Source organism: Epinephelus lanceolatus, chromosome 14 (assembly GCF_041903045.1).
Source record: "Epinephelus lanceolatus isolate andai-2023 chromosome 14, ASM4190304v1, whole genome shotgun sequence".
NCBI lineage: Eukaryota > Metazoa > Chordata > Actinopteri > Perciformes > Serranidae > Epinephelus > Epinephelus lanceolatus.
Genome location: NC_135747.1, coordinates 33,624,659 through 33,642,198, shown reverse-complemented (window position 1 = coordinate 33,642,198; position 17,540 = coordinate 33,624,659). Strand labels below are relative to the sequence as shown.

Genomic DNA, 17,540 nt, shown 5'->3' with positions numbered 1-17,540 from the left:
TATTTATCAAGTTTCTCACCAAAAACTACTAGATTTGAACACATCGTGAAAATGTTCTAATTTTGCCCAATAGACCTTGAATGCTTCATAATGTAACATGATTCAGCCTCTGTTAGCTGTCATTTCTGGTGCGTTAACTTGCTCTCCTGCTGCCGATGTCAACACAGATTTGTTGTTCACAGTGTAGCAGTATCAGAGGGTGTATCACCTGACACGTCCATGATAAGTTTACTGCGTCCCTCTGTCCTGAGGATGACCTGGGGAAATTTTCTTTTCATCCCAATCATGTTTCCTTTTATGTGGGGACAATGGGATGCTGTTAGTCTCAAGCCCTGCTTTTTAGCCTGCACAGAATTGATGCGACACAACAGAAAAGCATCAGCCACTTACTTGCCGATAGGCCGATGCCAGTCGACAGTGCGAATATCAGCCGATACCGATTGTGCGGCCGATAAATTGGTGCATCTCTAGTTTCTGCTGCCCTCATTACTATGATATCATGTTTATGACTATTTACAAACCAAATTGCAGCATGTGTCAGTGTGTGTGTGTGTGTGTGTGTGTGTGTGTGTGTGTGTGTGTGTGTGTGTGTGTGTGTGTGTGTGTGTGTGTGGGCGGTGCTCACTGTAGGTGTGTTTGTGCTTTCAGAGCCGCTGCTGGCCGGTCTGCCTCAGATGGTGAAGTTCACTCTGTTGACGGGTCACTACGCTGTAAAGAAAGGAGACGCTCTGCAGCTCAGCAACACAGACACTATGCCCATCCTGCCCTCCACCAGCTGCACCGCCCGCATCAGCAACCCCACAGCTGGTCAGTGCACTGCTTCCTCCAGAATAGATCCACCTTTGTTCCCTGATTGTGTCTTAGTCGCCTGCATGAAGTTGTATTTTCTTTAGTACATAATGTTTATAAAATCTGGTTCCTGAAGAAACTAACTGACACAAAAACAGCTTTAAAGTTCTCACAGCTTCCTTCTCTGTCCCCTCGCTGTGTTCAGAGCTGGTGGGTGAGAACACTCTGTCCATCCAGTCCTCTGAGAAGGTGACCAGCATCAGCCTGCCTGCCACCCCTCCGTACCACACTCTGGAGTTCCACCTGGAGGTTCTGTGCGTCATCCCGTCCGGGTCAGACCGGCCCACCAATGAGAGGCTGACCAACGGGGAGGTCCGCCACCGACCACGCAGCTACAGCCATCCCGACACACCCATGACCGCCATCGACCAGAGGGTGAATGTCTAAATTGAGTAAATTAATCGGCAACTTCTCTGATAATAGATTTATTGTTTGTCGTTTTTCAAGCAAAAATGTGTTATTTCCAAGTTCTTAAATGTCAGAATTTGCTGCTTTTCTTGGTCTTGCTTTATAGTAAATTGAACGTTTTTAGGTTCGGGACAAAATAAGACATTTGATAAAGTCACTTTGGGCTCCAGGATGTTGTAATTGACATTTTTCACTGCTTTCTAATGTTTTAATAAAACAGTAGAAACAAATTTTAGACCAAATAGAGATTGAGTTGGTAATGAAAAATTGGTAATGAAAATTATCATTAACTGCTAGGGTTGTGTTGGTATGAGAAAAAAAAAACACGGTCCGGTTTTTGTAAAAAAACAAAAAACAAAAACACATCAAGTCGGAAATACCGGATTTTCGCCACTTGGGGGCTCAATTGACTGATTTAACAAATAAATTTTGCAGCTTACTCAATCAGTGCAAACAAGGGTTGCCTCCTTCGTCTGGCTCAAAGCCAAAGTGTTGCCATAGTGGCGCATTCTTTGATTTCTTTGAGACTAAATTGTCCGCCATTATCGACTCCTCGTCACTATTAAACAAACTCCAGGCTACAGTAGAGGCCTCGGCGCATGTGCACTCACACCCCCTACCTCAGTCCCCGCCCCACCCCCACCCCACTCTCTCTCCTGCTCGCTGTGTGCTTGGCAAAGAGGCAGACACAGGTGCCCACAGACTCGGGCGTACTATAAGCGGAGCGGACTCCGTGTAAAAATGTCCGTGAAAAATCCCTGCGATGTGAAAAATAGATTCCGAACAGTCTTTTGTGTGACACTGGTGCGCGGAGCGGATTCTGCGCGGTCGTGCTTTGCGCGCACAGGGCTTGTGGATGTCCACTTTTATCAGGTGGACCTCCATGGAGTCCGTTCCGCCTGAGTATGCGGTCCGGTCAGTCTCAAAAAAAAAAAAAAAAAAACCAACCCCGGGTCCAAGATGGAGTACCGAACTGAATTGGTATTACCGAGAACCGACCCAACCCTATTAGTTGCAGCCCTAAAAGTGTCAGAAAGATAACAATCATTAACCAGATAAATATTCCCTCCTTGTACTTGGACTTGTGAGCTGTTACACGATACTTCAAGAGATTTGATATTTAATTTTTGTGCCCGTCTGTCTGCAGATGTCCATCGACTGTCCGTGGTCCATCTACTCTACGCTGCTCGCCCTCACCTTCTACATCCCTTTCAAGACCAAACACTCACTGCTTTCTGCTGGTAACAGGTGAGCTGCTCTTCTCACTGAAATATCTGTACGTGTCACTAATGAAAAGAAAAATCACGTTACTGTTTTTTGTTGTTGAACAAATAGTTTATCCATAGAAATCTTTGGCAGATGTGCACTTTCACAGACAATCCTCAAAATGCAAGAAACTATAGTTTACTTATTTAATTAACCCCAACTCATTTATACACACGTCTGACCTGTGACCTTTGACCTGACCCCACAGGAAGTACATCCAGGTGTGTGTGCAGAACATGTCAGATGTGAACTTCACACTGGCAGAAGTGAAGCTGACAGAGAAGCAGCATGCGTCGCTGGAGCTGCAGTCCCTCAACACTAAAACTCAACAGGTGAGCAGAAAAAAAATGACCAAACAAATGTCAGGGACGACAGGATGGATCAGTGGGTAGTGTCCAGGTTTAGTGTTTGTAAAAAAATAGATTCAGGTTATAATATGTATTGGAAAATATGGGGGAATATAAAAAATAGAAAGATCACACTAATGAGGATACATATTTTTACTCCTTAGTTTCAGCCTTCCCCTCCAGAGGGGGCTGAGCCTTGGTCCACCATTTGTTCTCTGCTGGGTAGTGACAGAAATAATGATTGTGTTAACAAGCACCACAAATTAGTTTCCTCATGTGTGCTGAACCACAGAGAGGTTGAGGAGCTCAGATATGTGGAGGGAACTATTTATGGTTTCTAGAGACAGTTCACCCTAAAATCAGAAACATATTTTCCCCAAACTTGAAGTGCTGTTTATCAGTCTAGATTGTTTTGGTGTGGGTTGCAGAGTGTTGGAGATATCAGCTGTAGAGATGTCTGCCTTCTCTCCAGTATAATGGAGCTAGATGGCACTCAGCTTGTGGTGCTCAAATTGCCAAAAAATTACATTTAAAAAACTCAACAGCAATGTCTCTTTGCAGAAATCATGACTCAGTTACTCAAGATAATCCACAGACCTTGTTGTGAGCAGTTTAATGTAGGGACTATTTTCTTTCTACCAGATTACACTTGCCAACCATATCACCGCACAGAAGGAAGCATGCATCTACTGTTAGCTCACTAGTATCAGAGAGCTAGCTAATGTTACAGCTCAGCCGAGGAGGACGCCATCAAGCGGGATTTATACTCCAGCGTTGTAGCCTGACGTGCACCTCCCCAGAAATGTAACTACACGTTGCGGCGACGCGGACCTCCTGTCTTTAAGCTGAAACCATTTCCCTCAGTGGAAACAAAGCTTTTATTTACTTTCATTTCACAGATAATAAACAATAAATTTCGAAGACAATAAAGCCTCCACAAAAACAGCATTTTAAGTCTTGTGTGTGATTTATCCTGGCTTCATATGAGCAGAGGAAATCTCCGCTCGTCACTAGGCTAATTTATACAATGTAAAATGCCATAGGCTTGTGCTAATAACATTAGCATGTTATATTTGTTTGGAAAACAAGTTTAGTATAGGACAGTTGTTTTGTCATTGAACCTTGTGAGTTGTAATGGAGCTGAATTTTGTAACGTTACCTTTGTTAAATGTTGCTGTTGTCCCTGGCTTCATATGAGTAGAGGAAATGTACACAATATAAAATCATTAGTGTTTACATCTCGCACTGTCACTAGCATGACCCTTTCGTCCATGAGTAGATGGACGGTACCTTTTTGTGGTGATACAGTTGGTCGGTGCAGTTCGGTAGAAAGAAAATAGGTCCTACATGAAACTGCTCACAATAAGGTCTGTGGATTATCTTGAATAACCACGGCACAATTTCTGGAAAGAGACATTGCTGTTGAGTTTTTCAAATGTATTTTTTGACACTTTGAGCATCACAAGCTGAGTGCCATCTAGCTCCATTATATCAGAGAGAAGGCAGACATCTCTACAGCTGATATCCCCAACACTCTGCAACTCACACCAAAACGATCTAGAGTGATAAAAAGCACTATAGGTAGGTCTGTCAAAAGGATCTATCCATTCTTTACCACGTGCCTCTTGTGTTGGTTTCATTTAAAATAACACCAAAACTAATTCATATTGATGTATTTTTGTGTAGCTGTTGTGCAGTAAGCACAGTGTGTTCTGCCTGTGGGAGGTGAGGTGGAAGGACGACCTGCCCTCGTGTCTCCAGTGTGTTTTCTCTGCCAACTTCGCTCCGCTCAAGCAAGACGTCTCTGCCTTCAAACCCTTCCACTACCAGTTCCAGCTCGAGAGAGTCACTGTGAGTCCACTTCAGAGTTTATTCTGCTCTTTGATAAGTGGAGCTGTAATCCTGTCGTCAGCAGCTTAAATATCTAGATGTTTTTGAAACATGTGGACAGGCAAAATAAACATGTCTCAAACAAGGGTCAGCTGTCTGTTGTGTTCCTGGTTCCTAGAGAGACTTCCCCTCCATAAATAACCACTGTTTGTCATTGTCAGACACTGTACAGTGTGAAAGCTGAGATCCTGCCTCCTGCTGGGGAGCAGCACTGTCGCTCCGGTCTGCTCTGCGGGCTGGAGGTGTGTATAACACGACTGACTGAACCTGCAGAGGGAGAAATGGCAGAGGAGAGCAAGACCGACTCTGATGGCCTCAAAACCACCAAACTCATGTATGAAGGTATGTCGGGACAATAGGTCATCACCTGGGTTTCTAAAAGGATGGATAAACAAAAGCAGAGAGAATGGGGATTATAATAGTGCAGGAAACAAATATTATTGTGATAAATGTGAATAAAAACATCAAATTTAAGCTCTTTTTTATTTATTTATATATTTGTTTATTTTTTTGGATCCCCAGTGGGTAGCATCTACTTTTCCTGGGGTCCACGCTAGCAGACATTACATCATAGAGTAAAAAATAAACAATTAAAATTAGTTCATTAGTTGCAAACAAGATTGAGTGTAAAAAAAAATCTGAGTGTGTATGTCAGCTGTTTGCTGTAAGCACAGATACGCCTCATCGTCAGTTTTAGCAATTTTCTCAGACACAAATATTTCTAGACACAATAGAGCGATCACTTTGTGCAGACATATTCATATTTAGAGTCGTGACTGTAGAGTTAACAGACAAAACATCAGTGACTTTACCCTTTATCTCATGTCTGTGTGTGTGTGTCTACAGTGGCCGACAGCAGCAGTAACTGGGCCGTGTGTGGGAAGAGTTCAGGGATGGTGTCGATGCCGATGGCAGCCGGCGCGACCCACAAGGTGCAGATTGAGGTGATGCCTCTGTTCGCTGGACACCTGCCCTTCCCCAAGATCAAAGTGCTGAAGTACCTTCCTCACACTGCAGCTGTGGCCATTCAGCCAGACCCTGGTAAGACCTCTCACGTAGAGCTAGGGCTGTTGCAGTGAAAGAATTTCCTCTGCGATGAGTAAGCGTCACTCGACAGTGTTATATGTGGTGTTACCTCCATGTTTTTGTTGCAGTTAGGGCGCAGCGAGGAACTTTGTGTCGATAGTTGGTTGTCGTGTTGAGAACAGTCGAGCCAAAACAGAACACAGCACATTTTCTTATTTAACAGTGAAACAGTACACTAAAATATTTTCTGAAAACATTTAAGAGAGAGAAATAGACAATACAGTGACAGAATATTGATGCGTATTTGATCAGCGCTGCCTAGTTTGACAGTTTGACTGCAGTTCATGAGCAGCAGTATTTTTCTTTCATCTGCTGACATCAGTTTGTTTCTTGCCGTCCTCAGACAGCTGCGTAGAGAACGACAGTCTCTCCCTGCTGGACAAGACGCTGGACGACCAGGCGGACACGGCGAGCATCCGCAGCCGGGGCAGCGTGCACTCCGTGGGCAGCGGCGACCAGCAGCAGAAGGGCGTGGCCATGCCACGTCTGGAGCCCTTCAGCCCCGGACAGGTGTTCAACCACACCCACACGCGGCAGGTGCTGGTGCTGCCCGCCACCGACGACCACATCATGGAGGTCAACGCTACATGACCCTGGTGGCAAGAGTGCCCGCCCCCTTCTTACAGAACTGAACCCCGGCCCTGGACGGACTCTGCTGAGCTTTTGCTCTGGGGCAGACCGGGTCCATGAGTCCATGTCGAAGACCGCTCACTGCAGGTTGCCGGCATGGACTCACCCCTACGCATGAAACGTTCACATCACTGGAGACATTACGGACTAGACGCAGTGAAGAGCCGATGACATCTGCTGATAAAATTTAAATAAAGATTTTTCTTTGCCATACTTTGTACATAGCTCATTGGATGGATTTATAGTTATAAATATATAAATATATATATGGACTGATCGATCAGATCGGCGCCTGTCGTGCTCCTTCGAACTGAAGAATAACAGTCCTGATTGTCCCATGATGCACCAAAGCCCTAGATGTGTGTACGCCTCGATCAGCTACTCAAGTACTGTAACTTTGACTGAGTGTGTCCTGCTGTACGTGCTGTTCTGAGCCTCTCCACAAGTCATCGCTTTTACATTTGAGACTTTTGCCTTTTATGAAAGTCAAGACGTCAAAATTCATCCTTGGAGAAATATCCACGATCCTAAACAGACTCTTCTGTCCTGTCATACTGGTAGGGTTGGGCACTGTTACCCAGTGGCACCTTTTTTCAGTATTTTACTGTCTATAATAACAAATATGTAATTTCAGGTGTAAAAAATAAGCCCAACCTTCTCAATTTATACATTGTTATTCAACCACACACAATATAACCTGTCCCTAGAACTTCCAGCCTGTCAGTATGTCACCAGGGCATAACGTGAGAAAGAGATACAAGCCAGCGTGAAACTCGTGCAGACAAGAATTAGAGCGTGTAGTTAAGACCAGCTCTGCATTTCGCTTTACAAATATTCATATCACACCATCGCCCTGACTCTGTAACTTGAGCGAGCTGCAGGCTCTTTGTTTTCCCCTCTCAACCATGTGCTCCCAGGTACCAAAATTTGGCACTAATTGAGTAAAGCCATACTCAGTGGTAACCTTAAAAACAGTTCGATACCCAACCTGAGACACTCGGCCTGTCATGATAAGTACTTTTGTTGGACGACATCTTCAACCTGAAATAATAGTGATAAACTAAATTACTGTCATTTTCAGACCATTTTATGCTACATCTTACGATATATGGACATGACCTCGGTCAGTTTTTGCTGATCTTGATCAGACAATACGGAAATGATCATGACAGGCCTTTGTGTTGTTAATGTTGAAGTAGAATATTAATGCTGGGGTCAAACTACATAATATCAGCCTGATAATGGTCTTAAAATGACCACAAGCATTTAGACAGTTGTAAGGTTGTCGTGTGAAATCAAGCATTCATCTTTGTATTTTCTTAACGACATAAAAACAATTCCAAATGGATAAAATAAGAATTTGGCCACATTTTAAAAATAATGCTGCCATGTTTTAACTCATTTAGTTCTTGTTAATCGCTCACTGATGAACATAAACACAGTCAATCATAACTGCTTTTTAGGCTGCATTTTTTTTTGCCTAAAAAGACAGAAATAAAAATAATTCTAGAAAATGTTCGTAAACTATTTCCTGCAATGAGGTTTATTTGGATAAAGCAGTGAAACACTTACAGAATGTTGTTCCCCTTTCACAGCAGGATTCTGGTGAACATTTGGGAAAAAAAATCACACACTTTCATCAACAAATTGATAAAAATTTGTTGATGAAAGTGTGTATTACTACACTAAAAAAAATGTCAGTTTTATTACAAGTCTACAGCAAAGAGAATCGTTCATGTACCTGCAGGATGGAAGCGTCTGGTTGTCATGGATACATCTTTAAAATGACTTTATTTTTAACTAAACAGTGACTTCATTCTCTGACTCAAACACAAATATCAGCACAAAACTCTCAGATGGGAATCACTGGTGACGGGAGAGTCTCAGACTCAGTCTAGCGGTGTGTGTCGTGTGTATCTGTTGAGCTGTAGTTGTGTGTATGTGTGGGGGTCTACTTGTATGTGTCTGTACGAATGTGTGTGCGTGTGTGTGTGATCAGGTGAGATCAAGCAGTGCACATTATTGTCTATCTATTGTCTTACCTTATCAGTGGATTGTTCATATACAGTGTGTGTATATTTATTCTGTGTGAGTGTGTGTGATTGGGAGGTGTGTGTGCGTCGCCAAATCTGTGTCCGAGCTATGCACACATACCGTTGGGTGTTGAATAGATGAATGAAGTCAGTCGGTGTTGGATCGATTCGTTCGTTTATTTGAAAGGATGAATGTCTTATTCACCCCTCCTCCTCCTCCTCTCCTCCCCCTGGCGCACACACACAGTGTAACTACAGCCTCCTGCTCCTCTTTGACCACTGTACATACTGATCTGTAAATAATGATTCAAATCAAAATCATCTTTGATTGCCAACTATATTAAAAAATCACTGGAACTGACCTGATGTTTGGTGTTTATGACAACGTGTTAGCTACAACGCCGTCATTAAAGGAGGTCTCCTTACACAGAGGTGATTGTTAAATATACTCAAAACCAGGAGAATGAATCTGCTGCTGTAAAAGCCTCCTCTTCTGGTTTAAGGTGTACCACCAAACTGTGGAAACTGGCTTCAAAATATTGTCCCATTCAACCCAGTCGCCAAAGTAAACGTTGGTACTTTACTTTTCTGCAAACCACAAATACATGTATGTTTCATATGTTGAAGATTTGTTGATTTGTTGGTTATATTTAGGCTCAAAAATCACTTCATTATGGTTAAAAAAAGATCATGTTTTGGCGTCAAACTCCCAGTTTTGCCACTAAAACCACAGCTTGAAATGCTGCAATGTCTCGCTCAAAAAACAACTGCTTTTGGTGTTACTATCGCGGCTGGAAATGCCCCAGTGTCTTGCTAAAAAGTGCCAGAATCACCACTGCAAATGCCTCGATGTCTCGTCAAAAGTCAGCCAGTTTTGGTGCCATAATCATGGCTAGAAATGCCACAGTGTCTGGCTAAAAACACACGGTGTAGGTGCCACAGTCGCAGCTACAAATGCCTTGATGTCTTGCTAAAAAACACCTGTTTTCTGGTGCCACAAATGCCACAATGTCTCGTTAAAATACACCCACTTTAGGTTCCACAATTGCAGCTGGAAACGCTGCCATGTCTCGCAAAAAACACCCCGTTTTGGTACCACAACCACAGCTTGAAATGCCCTGATGTTTTGCGATCAAACATACTAAAATTGTGGCTGGAAATGCCACGATGTCTCGCTATGAAACACCTGGATTTGGTGCCACAAATGAGGCGTGTGTCTTGCTTAACAACTTGGTGTCACAATTGCGCTGGAATTGCTGCAACATCTCGCTAAAAAACACCAGGGCTTGGGGCCACAATTAGCGCTTGGCAACTGTTTCATGCCATCCACCATCTCCTCCACCTGTCGATGACAAAGGCAGCTCATACACATCTAATCTGAACTATGTCACATTAGATATGTTGATATGCCATGTTTAAAACGTACAAATGTTGCATATTTGTGGTTTGAAGAAATGAACAGTGCCAACATTTCCTCTGGGGACCAGGTGGGAGCATTACTGAGGTCCAGCACAGCTTGTGTTCCAGTTCATCCCACAGGTGTTGGATGGGGTTCAGGTCAGGGCTTTGTGCAGGTCAGTCAAGTTCTTCCACACCAAGCTCAGAAAAGAATTAATTTTACAGTCCTGACTTTGTGCACGGAGACTCTGTTATATTGAAACAGAAAAGGGACAATGAGGATAACTGTAGTCTTCAGTCATCAAAAAATCCTTCAAACAACACTGAATGGGATGTTGAACTATAACCTATGATGAGTTTTCACAAGCCAAAAATGCTGGAAACCAAAAAGTGAAACACACATTGGATCAGTTGCTGGTTGGGGCTGTGTGGTTGTTGGGCGCTCTCAGTTTGTATAATTACAGTATGAAGTACCTGACATGGACACTAGATGGCGTAACAAACTTAAGAAGTGCTGTTCCTCAAACACACTGCAGATTCACAGCTCAGAGTCAAGCACCACTCAGACTCTGCTGCTCTAGCTGTTAGGTTTGGTGTGTGTATGTCCAGCAACAGTCTCCTCATCTCATGTGAGTGCTCTGTATTCTCTGGTTGTGGATAGACAGCAGGTAGAGACGCTGATACAGTCGTGTGCAGTGGTGCCTGCAACAGTGTCATGCTTCAGCCCACCACTGGGGGGAGCCAAAGTGTTTTTTTTCTATTTTCTTCCACTATAATCTGACCAAAGTGGTTTGAATTTGTAAAAGTGTGAAACAGAGGGAAACTTAAAGTTGCAGATAAATTATTTTAAATATAAAATGCAGGTGGAAAAGAGGAAAAGACTCTGGCAGTGTGTGTTGTCGCCATGTGTTCATCATTTTTAGTCACATTAGCTGGGAGGCTGCAATCATTCAAATGACGTGATTGTCTCCAAATTTGAGAGTGACATTTGTGGCGTGGTGGCAGTTTCTACCAGACAGAACACATGGAGTCAGGAGACGTCAGATACTCATACTCAGTGACAGCAGCTGAGGTCAGGGGTCTTTAACAGGCATCGTCAGAGAGGTGACAGAGCAGTTTGGGCCAACTTATCCAGTCATAAAGTGAAGCGCTCACAGCTGGTGACACACTGGCAGATTAAACGTCACGTAGGCACTTGTGACATCCTGACAAGACATGAAATGCAAGATTATGTCTCATTCTTTCAAAGTGTTTTCATAAGTGTTTAACTTTTATTTAACTTCATTAATCCCTGAAGAGAAAGTCAATTTATATTCACTCTGTTGTCATACACACACAGGCCAGATATACACACACATGCACACACAGGACCTTTACATGTGTTAAATGGAGAGATATCAGGGCGAGGGGGCTGCTTCGGATGGTCGCCTTGCTCAAGGGCACATCAGTGGTGCCCAGGAGGCAAACTGGCACCTCTCCAGCTACCAGTCCACACTCCATGCTTGGCCCACACAGGGACTTGAACGGCGACACTCTGGCTCCCAAGCCAGGTCCCTATGGACTGAGCTGCTGCTGCTACTGCCACCCAACACAAGCACAAGTTCACACAAGCTCAAGAGACTTCCTGTTTTGTTCTACGACGTTAGATAAGTCAGTAAACACCCCACCTGTAAAATCTGAAACCTTAACCTGTCTTTAAAAGTTGCAGTTGCTAACAAGTGGCTCAGTGATACTACACAATGTCATCATGCTGAACACAGCTTTGAAGCCATGTTGTGGTGGAGACGCTAAATTCCTGCGACTATTGTGTGCCTTTTGCTCCTGGCGACTACACGTATGCTTCAAATATCATTAAAGTGGTGTTCATGTGTAAAGATTATCTTGCTGAACAAAATATGTAAGTATCATTTTTGGTGTTGTCATATTGTGTCTGCATTTTGGGGTGAGGTTCAAAAAATGAGTTCAGATATGAGTTTACACCTGGAGCTGGATCTGTTCTCTGTGATGTTGGAGGATGTTACAGGAACAAAGACTTAACTACTGTAATACTGTTAATTTAATTATATTCTTAGGGAAAAAGTTAATTTATCAGGCAACTCTTGCAGAATCTTTAAACATCTACAGACTTAAGAGCTTCCTTAAACACCAGTTTTGGAAGGATATTATACAAATAACAAAGGTTATTTAGACAGATGAGAAAAGTTTATTGAAGCTGAGGGTGGTGAGAAAAGATATGTGGCCTCACTTTTTTTTGTCAACTTGTTTTTGTTGCAGTTGAACTAGTCTGGAATATTATTATGCCAGTATGAAATTTCTGTTGTATGACTATTTGCCCCAATGTTGGGTGAGGTACCTTGTTTAGTTTTTGTCTTTTTTAGTTTGTTTTTTCTGTTTTTATGACGATGGAGTGATGCTGTTTGTTTGTGTATGGAATCGCCGCCCGCGTACACTGAGCTCCACTTCTACATGGAGAAAAAAAAGTGAAAAAAAGAAAAGCAAAATAAAAAGATGAATAATTAGAATAACATTAATAATGAGAAGAAAAGAGAAAGAAAAAAAATAAAATGAAACAAATGTGAGGAAAAATGTCCCACTGGGAGCTGGGTTAATAAATAAAACAAAATAAAATAAAATTGAATTAAATTAAATTAAATTAAATTAAATTAAATTAAATTAAATTAAATTAAAATAAAATAAAATAAAATAAAATAGAATAGACTAGAATTGAATTGAATTGAACTGAATTGAAATAAAATAAAATAAAAATGTGTAAGCATCATAAACCTTTGTTTACTCCGTAATTATTTTCTGCAATAATCCGAAACGGAAAAACCCATTTACTTTGTGTTGAGGGAACCAGGGTGACGCTAACTTCGGAGTTGGCCTCCAAAAACACGTCATCCCTGCAGAACTCTCTTGTGGTGTCTTATAACCTCCTCCAACAAAACTGTCTTTGGGTGAAGTGAGCTTTTAATGAATTAAACATCATCATCTCTAACTGATCTGGGCCTTTCAGGGTTAAACTGGGGTCATTTCAGGGCAGGTGAGGGAACATTAACACAGCTAATAACTGGAGGAGAAACTCTGTGATACAAAAAATATTTATTTACAACATTAATCAGCACTGTTAAAGTCTGTTAAAGTTAAAGTTTTACAGACTGTTTGTGTGTCTGTCTGTCTGTTGCTGAGGGCCTGACCTGAGATCAGCCTCCATGTGACCCCGCCCCCCTCACCTTATCTCCGGCCTGTCTGCCGGCTCCTCATTAACATAATTAAGCAGCCGCACACCGGGAGGTCTCACACTTTAAAACAAACGCACCGCTGTCTGCAGGAGAAACCCTACAGGTGAGGAGCAGACAGAGCTGGAACATATCCAACATGAGGCCACACGTGTCCCCTGTGCTGCTGTTAGCGGTGTGTGTCCTCGGTGTGTGTGCCCTCTCACATGTGGAGGAGATGAAGAGCCAGGAGCGGCTCTTCCTCAGCTCCCTGGGGCTCTCCGGGAGGCCTCGGCCGCCGGGGAGCCACCAGACCCGGCGCCGCGTCCCCTCTGCGCTCTGGAGGATGTTCCGGAGGTCAGAGAACATCCAGGCCGAGGAGAGCGACCCCTGCACGGTGTCTGAATACGGAGTGCGCGGCAACATCATCCGATACGTGCAGGACCAAGGTGGGTCATCATTATTATTCAGTGTGTGTGTGTGTGTGTGTGTGTGTGTGTGTGTGTGTGTGTGTGTCTGTGTGTGTGTTGAATGGCTGCAAGACCCAGTGTGCTCATGAGTCCAGCAATTAGACCTTACCAGATGGAGACAAATAAGATGTATATTCTGTCTTTTAAAGTTCTAATTAAAAGGCCCTGCAGACACCACTGTCCTAACTTTAACTTTAAAGGGCAACACCACCTAAAATTAAGAATTACAATATGTCATTTCCATAGAAAGTTAAATCAATATTTGTAAACATGGAAAGTAACTCTCAAACTTGTGATGTCATCAAGCAGAAGGACATCTGGGGTGCTCGGCCTGCTGCCCCTGTGACCTGACTCTAGATACGCAGTTGAAAATGAATGGTTTTAATAATCATAAGATCTGTAGCTAAAAAGTACAACAGGCCCTACAGTGCTTCTTCTTGTGTGCAAAACTTGGCACATCTTTGTTTGTAAGAAGCAGGTTCAGCCAACGTTTACACACAGTTACGTGAGAGAGAGAATACACACTATTATTTATTGAACAAAGTGTTACTCAGTACTCGAACAATCAAAACACATCAGCCTAATTGTTTTGGTCAACGTCTCTTTTAAAGCAGACAACAAAAGGCTTGTTATTTTAAGGTGTTCGCACTAAATCATGCTGCAAATGTGCCTCAGTGAGACCTGCTCAAAATGCAGACTGAGTGCGACCACAGTGTGAGTCTGAGAGAAAAAGTAATTGGTCATGACAAATGATTCTTCTCTGTGATTTAGGTTATCACGCACCTCATCTCCACTTAAATAAAGAAGCCAAATAAACCCCTGTTGTTAAAGGCTGGTCTCCCTGCTGATGTTTTGCAGGCAGGCTGGTGTCTGGCTGGAGCAGCAGCTGTCAGGCCTGTCTGGAGAAGCAGCTTTTCTTCAACATGTCCGTCCTGCAGCCTGTGGAGCTGCTGTCTCTGGCTCAGCTGGAAATCAAGTTCCACTGGAAGCCCGTCAGGTCAGCGGAGCTCCTGCAGGGGCCCCGGGCCCTCAGTGTGTCCCTGTATAAAGTGATTCGAGCCACGCTGAGGGGAGCCAATCCCCAAGCTAACCGCAGGCTCCTGCTGTCCCAGTCGGTCCAGCTGCAGCCCGAGCCCACCTCCGTCACCATGGACCTCACCTCGCTGGCAGAGAGCTGGCGCAAACCGGGACGCAACTACGGTTTGGTTTTAGAGCTGCTGCCTCTCAGCGCAGATCCACAAGAGCTTCTTCCTTTTCACCCGGGGAACTCCCTCCCGTTAGACCCGGCCTTCACCCTGCCGCTGATCCAGGCCTCGCTGGTCGCAGTGTCCCTCAACCCACACCAGTGTCGCTCCAGGCAGAGAAGAAGCGCCATCCACCTCCCTGTGACACCCAGCAACGTGTGCAAGGCCCGCCGCCTCTACATCGACTTCAAGGACGTGGGCTGGCAGGACTGGATCATCGCACCGCAGGGATACATGGCCAACTACTGCCACGGAGACTGCCCGTTTCCGCTCAGCGAGAGTCTGAACGGCACCAACCACGCCATCCTGCAGACACTGGTGCACTCCCTGGACCCACACGGCACACCGCAACCCTGCTGCGTGCCCATCCGCCTCTCTCCGATCTCCATGCTCTACTACGACAACAACGACAACGTGGTGCTGCGACATTACCAGGACATGGTGGTGGACGAGTGCGGGTGTCGATGAGGTCGGTGGAAAATTCTGACTATCACATGTCCACCAGGTCGTTTTTAAGCTTCTTGCTCCAAAGTCTTATTTTCTTACTGTGATTAAATGTTTTCTGATTGTCAGATTAGGTTTTCTTGTACAATATTTCTACAATTGATGCTTTTAAAGAATTTGTAATCGTTCGTTCTCACAGAAATTTTGACATATTTTTAATATGACAGCTGATGTTAATAAAAAATGTAATAAAGCCACACTGAAGGACTGAAGTTTTCTTCAGTAGGGATGGGCGATATGGCCCTAAAATAATATCACGATATTTTGCAATAACGATATTCTTGACGATATGACAGATTAGTAAAAAAATATGTATTATTAATTCAAGAAAAAAGAATTGTAACAAAATAAGTGATATAGTTTTACAGTTTGCCTTCGGATATTCAGTAAAAACTAAACAGAAATCGGGGCGTCAGTGGCTTAGTGGATAGGGCAGGTGCCCCATGTACAAGGCTGTTGCTGCAGCGGCCCGGGTTCGATACCAGCCCGTGGCCCTTTGCCGCATGTCACTCCCTCTCTCTCCCTACCTCACACTTAACTTTCCTATCGATTAAAGGCAAAAATACGCCCCCCAAAAATCTGAGATTCAGATTCTGTATACAATATTAATAGTTCAACAAAATAAAATCTACCACAAATTACACATTTAAGCAGCTCCCAAATACAACAAATGTCCCCTGGGATCTATATATATAAATCAACAGGTGATTCCTTCTTTTAGTAAAATCCTAAATGATTGTTTTTTCCACCTGGACCTTTATGCTCTGCCATTTCTCCTCTAATCATCACGCTGTAACCTGTGACAGGCTGTTATGATACCACAACTATCACACATATATAATTTCTTAGCCTCAAGCATCACATAGGTTTACATTACGAAAGGTTTATGACAAAATTACTTGATGACACAGCGACAGAGGAGAGGGAGAGACGCTGTGCTGCTGCCAGAGGAGCCGCTGAATGAGTTCCCTCTGAGCGGTAAGTCACTAAAAGAGTCTGAGAAGTCCGGGGCTGTTCATAAAACATTCAGGACGCCACAGTTTATTCCACACTACTGAAGCTGCACCAATGCAGAGTTGGTAATAATTTCACTTTCAGCAATGCTCACTAATTTTGTTCCTTTTTAGTCCACACTTTAGAGCATGGGTCTAAATATGGCCAAGTTATTCTCTCCTGTGGGCCCATGAAAGACTCGGTGGAAGAGATTCAGCTGTTCTCCTTCAAGAATTTCAACTGTGTAACGTCTCTGAGCGCCCTGCTTTTGAGCAGCAATTCCAGTTGTTGAGTGAGGAAGAAATCCTGCATCATTTATACATGGCTTGTGCCGACTTTAATGACCTCATTCTGTGCTTTCTGTCACCACAAAAAATGCCTAGTATCTATTGAGTTCATATTTTCAGCATTCTTTCCTTGAAAAAAAATAAAAATCATGATGTTGAAGTTCTGTTAGACAGCTATCCATAGATACAGAGTCTCTATATCAGGGCAAATCTAAAACTGAGTAAGGCCAGAAAGCTTTTTAGTAGCTGGAGGCGGCTCTTTTGAAATTGTTTTTAATGAGACTGAAGCTTTTCGCTTGCTGTTTTAGCGTTTCAACAAGCTCTAGGTGCATGGCATTTTTGCCTGAAGACTTTGAACTCATCAAAGAGTGCAAAACCACTCACGTCATCTCTTTTTTTCACATTGTCCAGTTGGATGATTTGAGAGGAGGGCCTTCTGTGGTATTACGGTGAATATTCTCAGTCATCCAGGTCATGGTAATCTTGGTGTTATATCGTAGGCAACTGGACTTGCTTGAGTTTCTTGAAGTCGTTTCACCTCTCATCCAAGAGGCTTCTTCATTCCTGGAGAACTAACAAAGGATCATTTGTCCTTTAATACACTCCTCATTCAAGCATATTTTCCTTAGCAGATTTATTACATCGTGGAATGTAGTATTTAGTGCTTATTGTGGACTGTTGCGTAAAAACAAAAATCAATACTGACAGAAATATTCACATCAGCAAATATTCAGTAAGTCTCGGTCTTTACGTGTCGCCGCTGGTTTCAATGTTTCACAGACGCAGACCAGGCGCTCTTTTATCTACTAAAGGAGAAATTAACTCTCTTATCTCACCTTCCTGCCTGATAACACCCCCACCTCCCCTCTCTCTCTCCCTCCCTCCCTCACCCAGCCAGACAGACCACTGGGGTTGCC

General features: G+C 43.4%; 2 protein-coding genes across 2 annotated transcripts in view; both read left to right on the top strand.

Moving 5' to 3' along the window:
* The window catches only part of trappc10 (trafficking protein particle complex subunit 10), a 31,419-nt gene extending 22,549 nt beyond the window's left edge, over positions 1-8,870 (top strand). Inside the window, exons 16-23 of the mRNA XM_033617693.2 lie at positions 649-807; positions 995-1,224; positions 2,405-2,505; positions 2,732-2,855; positions 4,557-4,721; positions 4,922-5,102; positions 5,607-5,801; positions 6,190-8,870. Of these exons, the coding sequence (XP_033473584.1) occupies positions 649-807; positions 995-1,224; positions 2,405-2,505; positions 2,732-2,855; positions 4,557-4,721; positions 4,922-5,102; positions 5,607-5,801; positions 6,190-6,437 (1,403 nt within the window). The 3' untranslated portion in view covers positions 6,438-8,870. The remainder of the gene's footprint in view (positions 1-648; positions 808-994; positions 1,225-2,404; positions 2,506-2,731; positions 2,856-4,556; positions 4,722-4,921; positions 5,103-5,606; positions 5,802-6,189) is intronic.
* A 4,258-nt stretch (positions 8,871-13,128) lies between these two features.
* On the top strand, positions 13,129-15,536 carry gdf3 (growth differentiation factor 3). Its single transcript, XM_033618148.2, has 2 exons — positions 13,129-13,574; positions 14,454-15,536. The coding sequence occupies exons 1-2, from the start codon at positions 13,286-13,288 to the stop codon at positions 15,305-15,307; spliced, it is 1,143 nt and encodes a 380-aa protein (XP_033474039.1). The 5' UTR covers positions 13,129-13,285; the 3' UTR covers positions 15,308-15,536.
* Positions 15,537-17,540: the final 2,004 nt, after the last annotated feature.

Bases quoted from the DNA above. Each gene is read 5' to 3' on its own strand.
- gdf3 (XM_033618148.2), top strand. From the start codon at position 13,286: ATGAGGCCACACGTGTCCCCTGTGCTGCTGTTAGCGGTGTGTGTCCTC. The intron at 13,575-14,453 runs GTGGGTCATCAT...GATGTTTTGCAG, and splicing joins CCGATACGTGCAGGACCAAG to GCAGGCTGGTGTCTGGCTGG.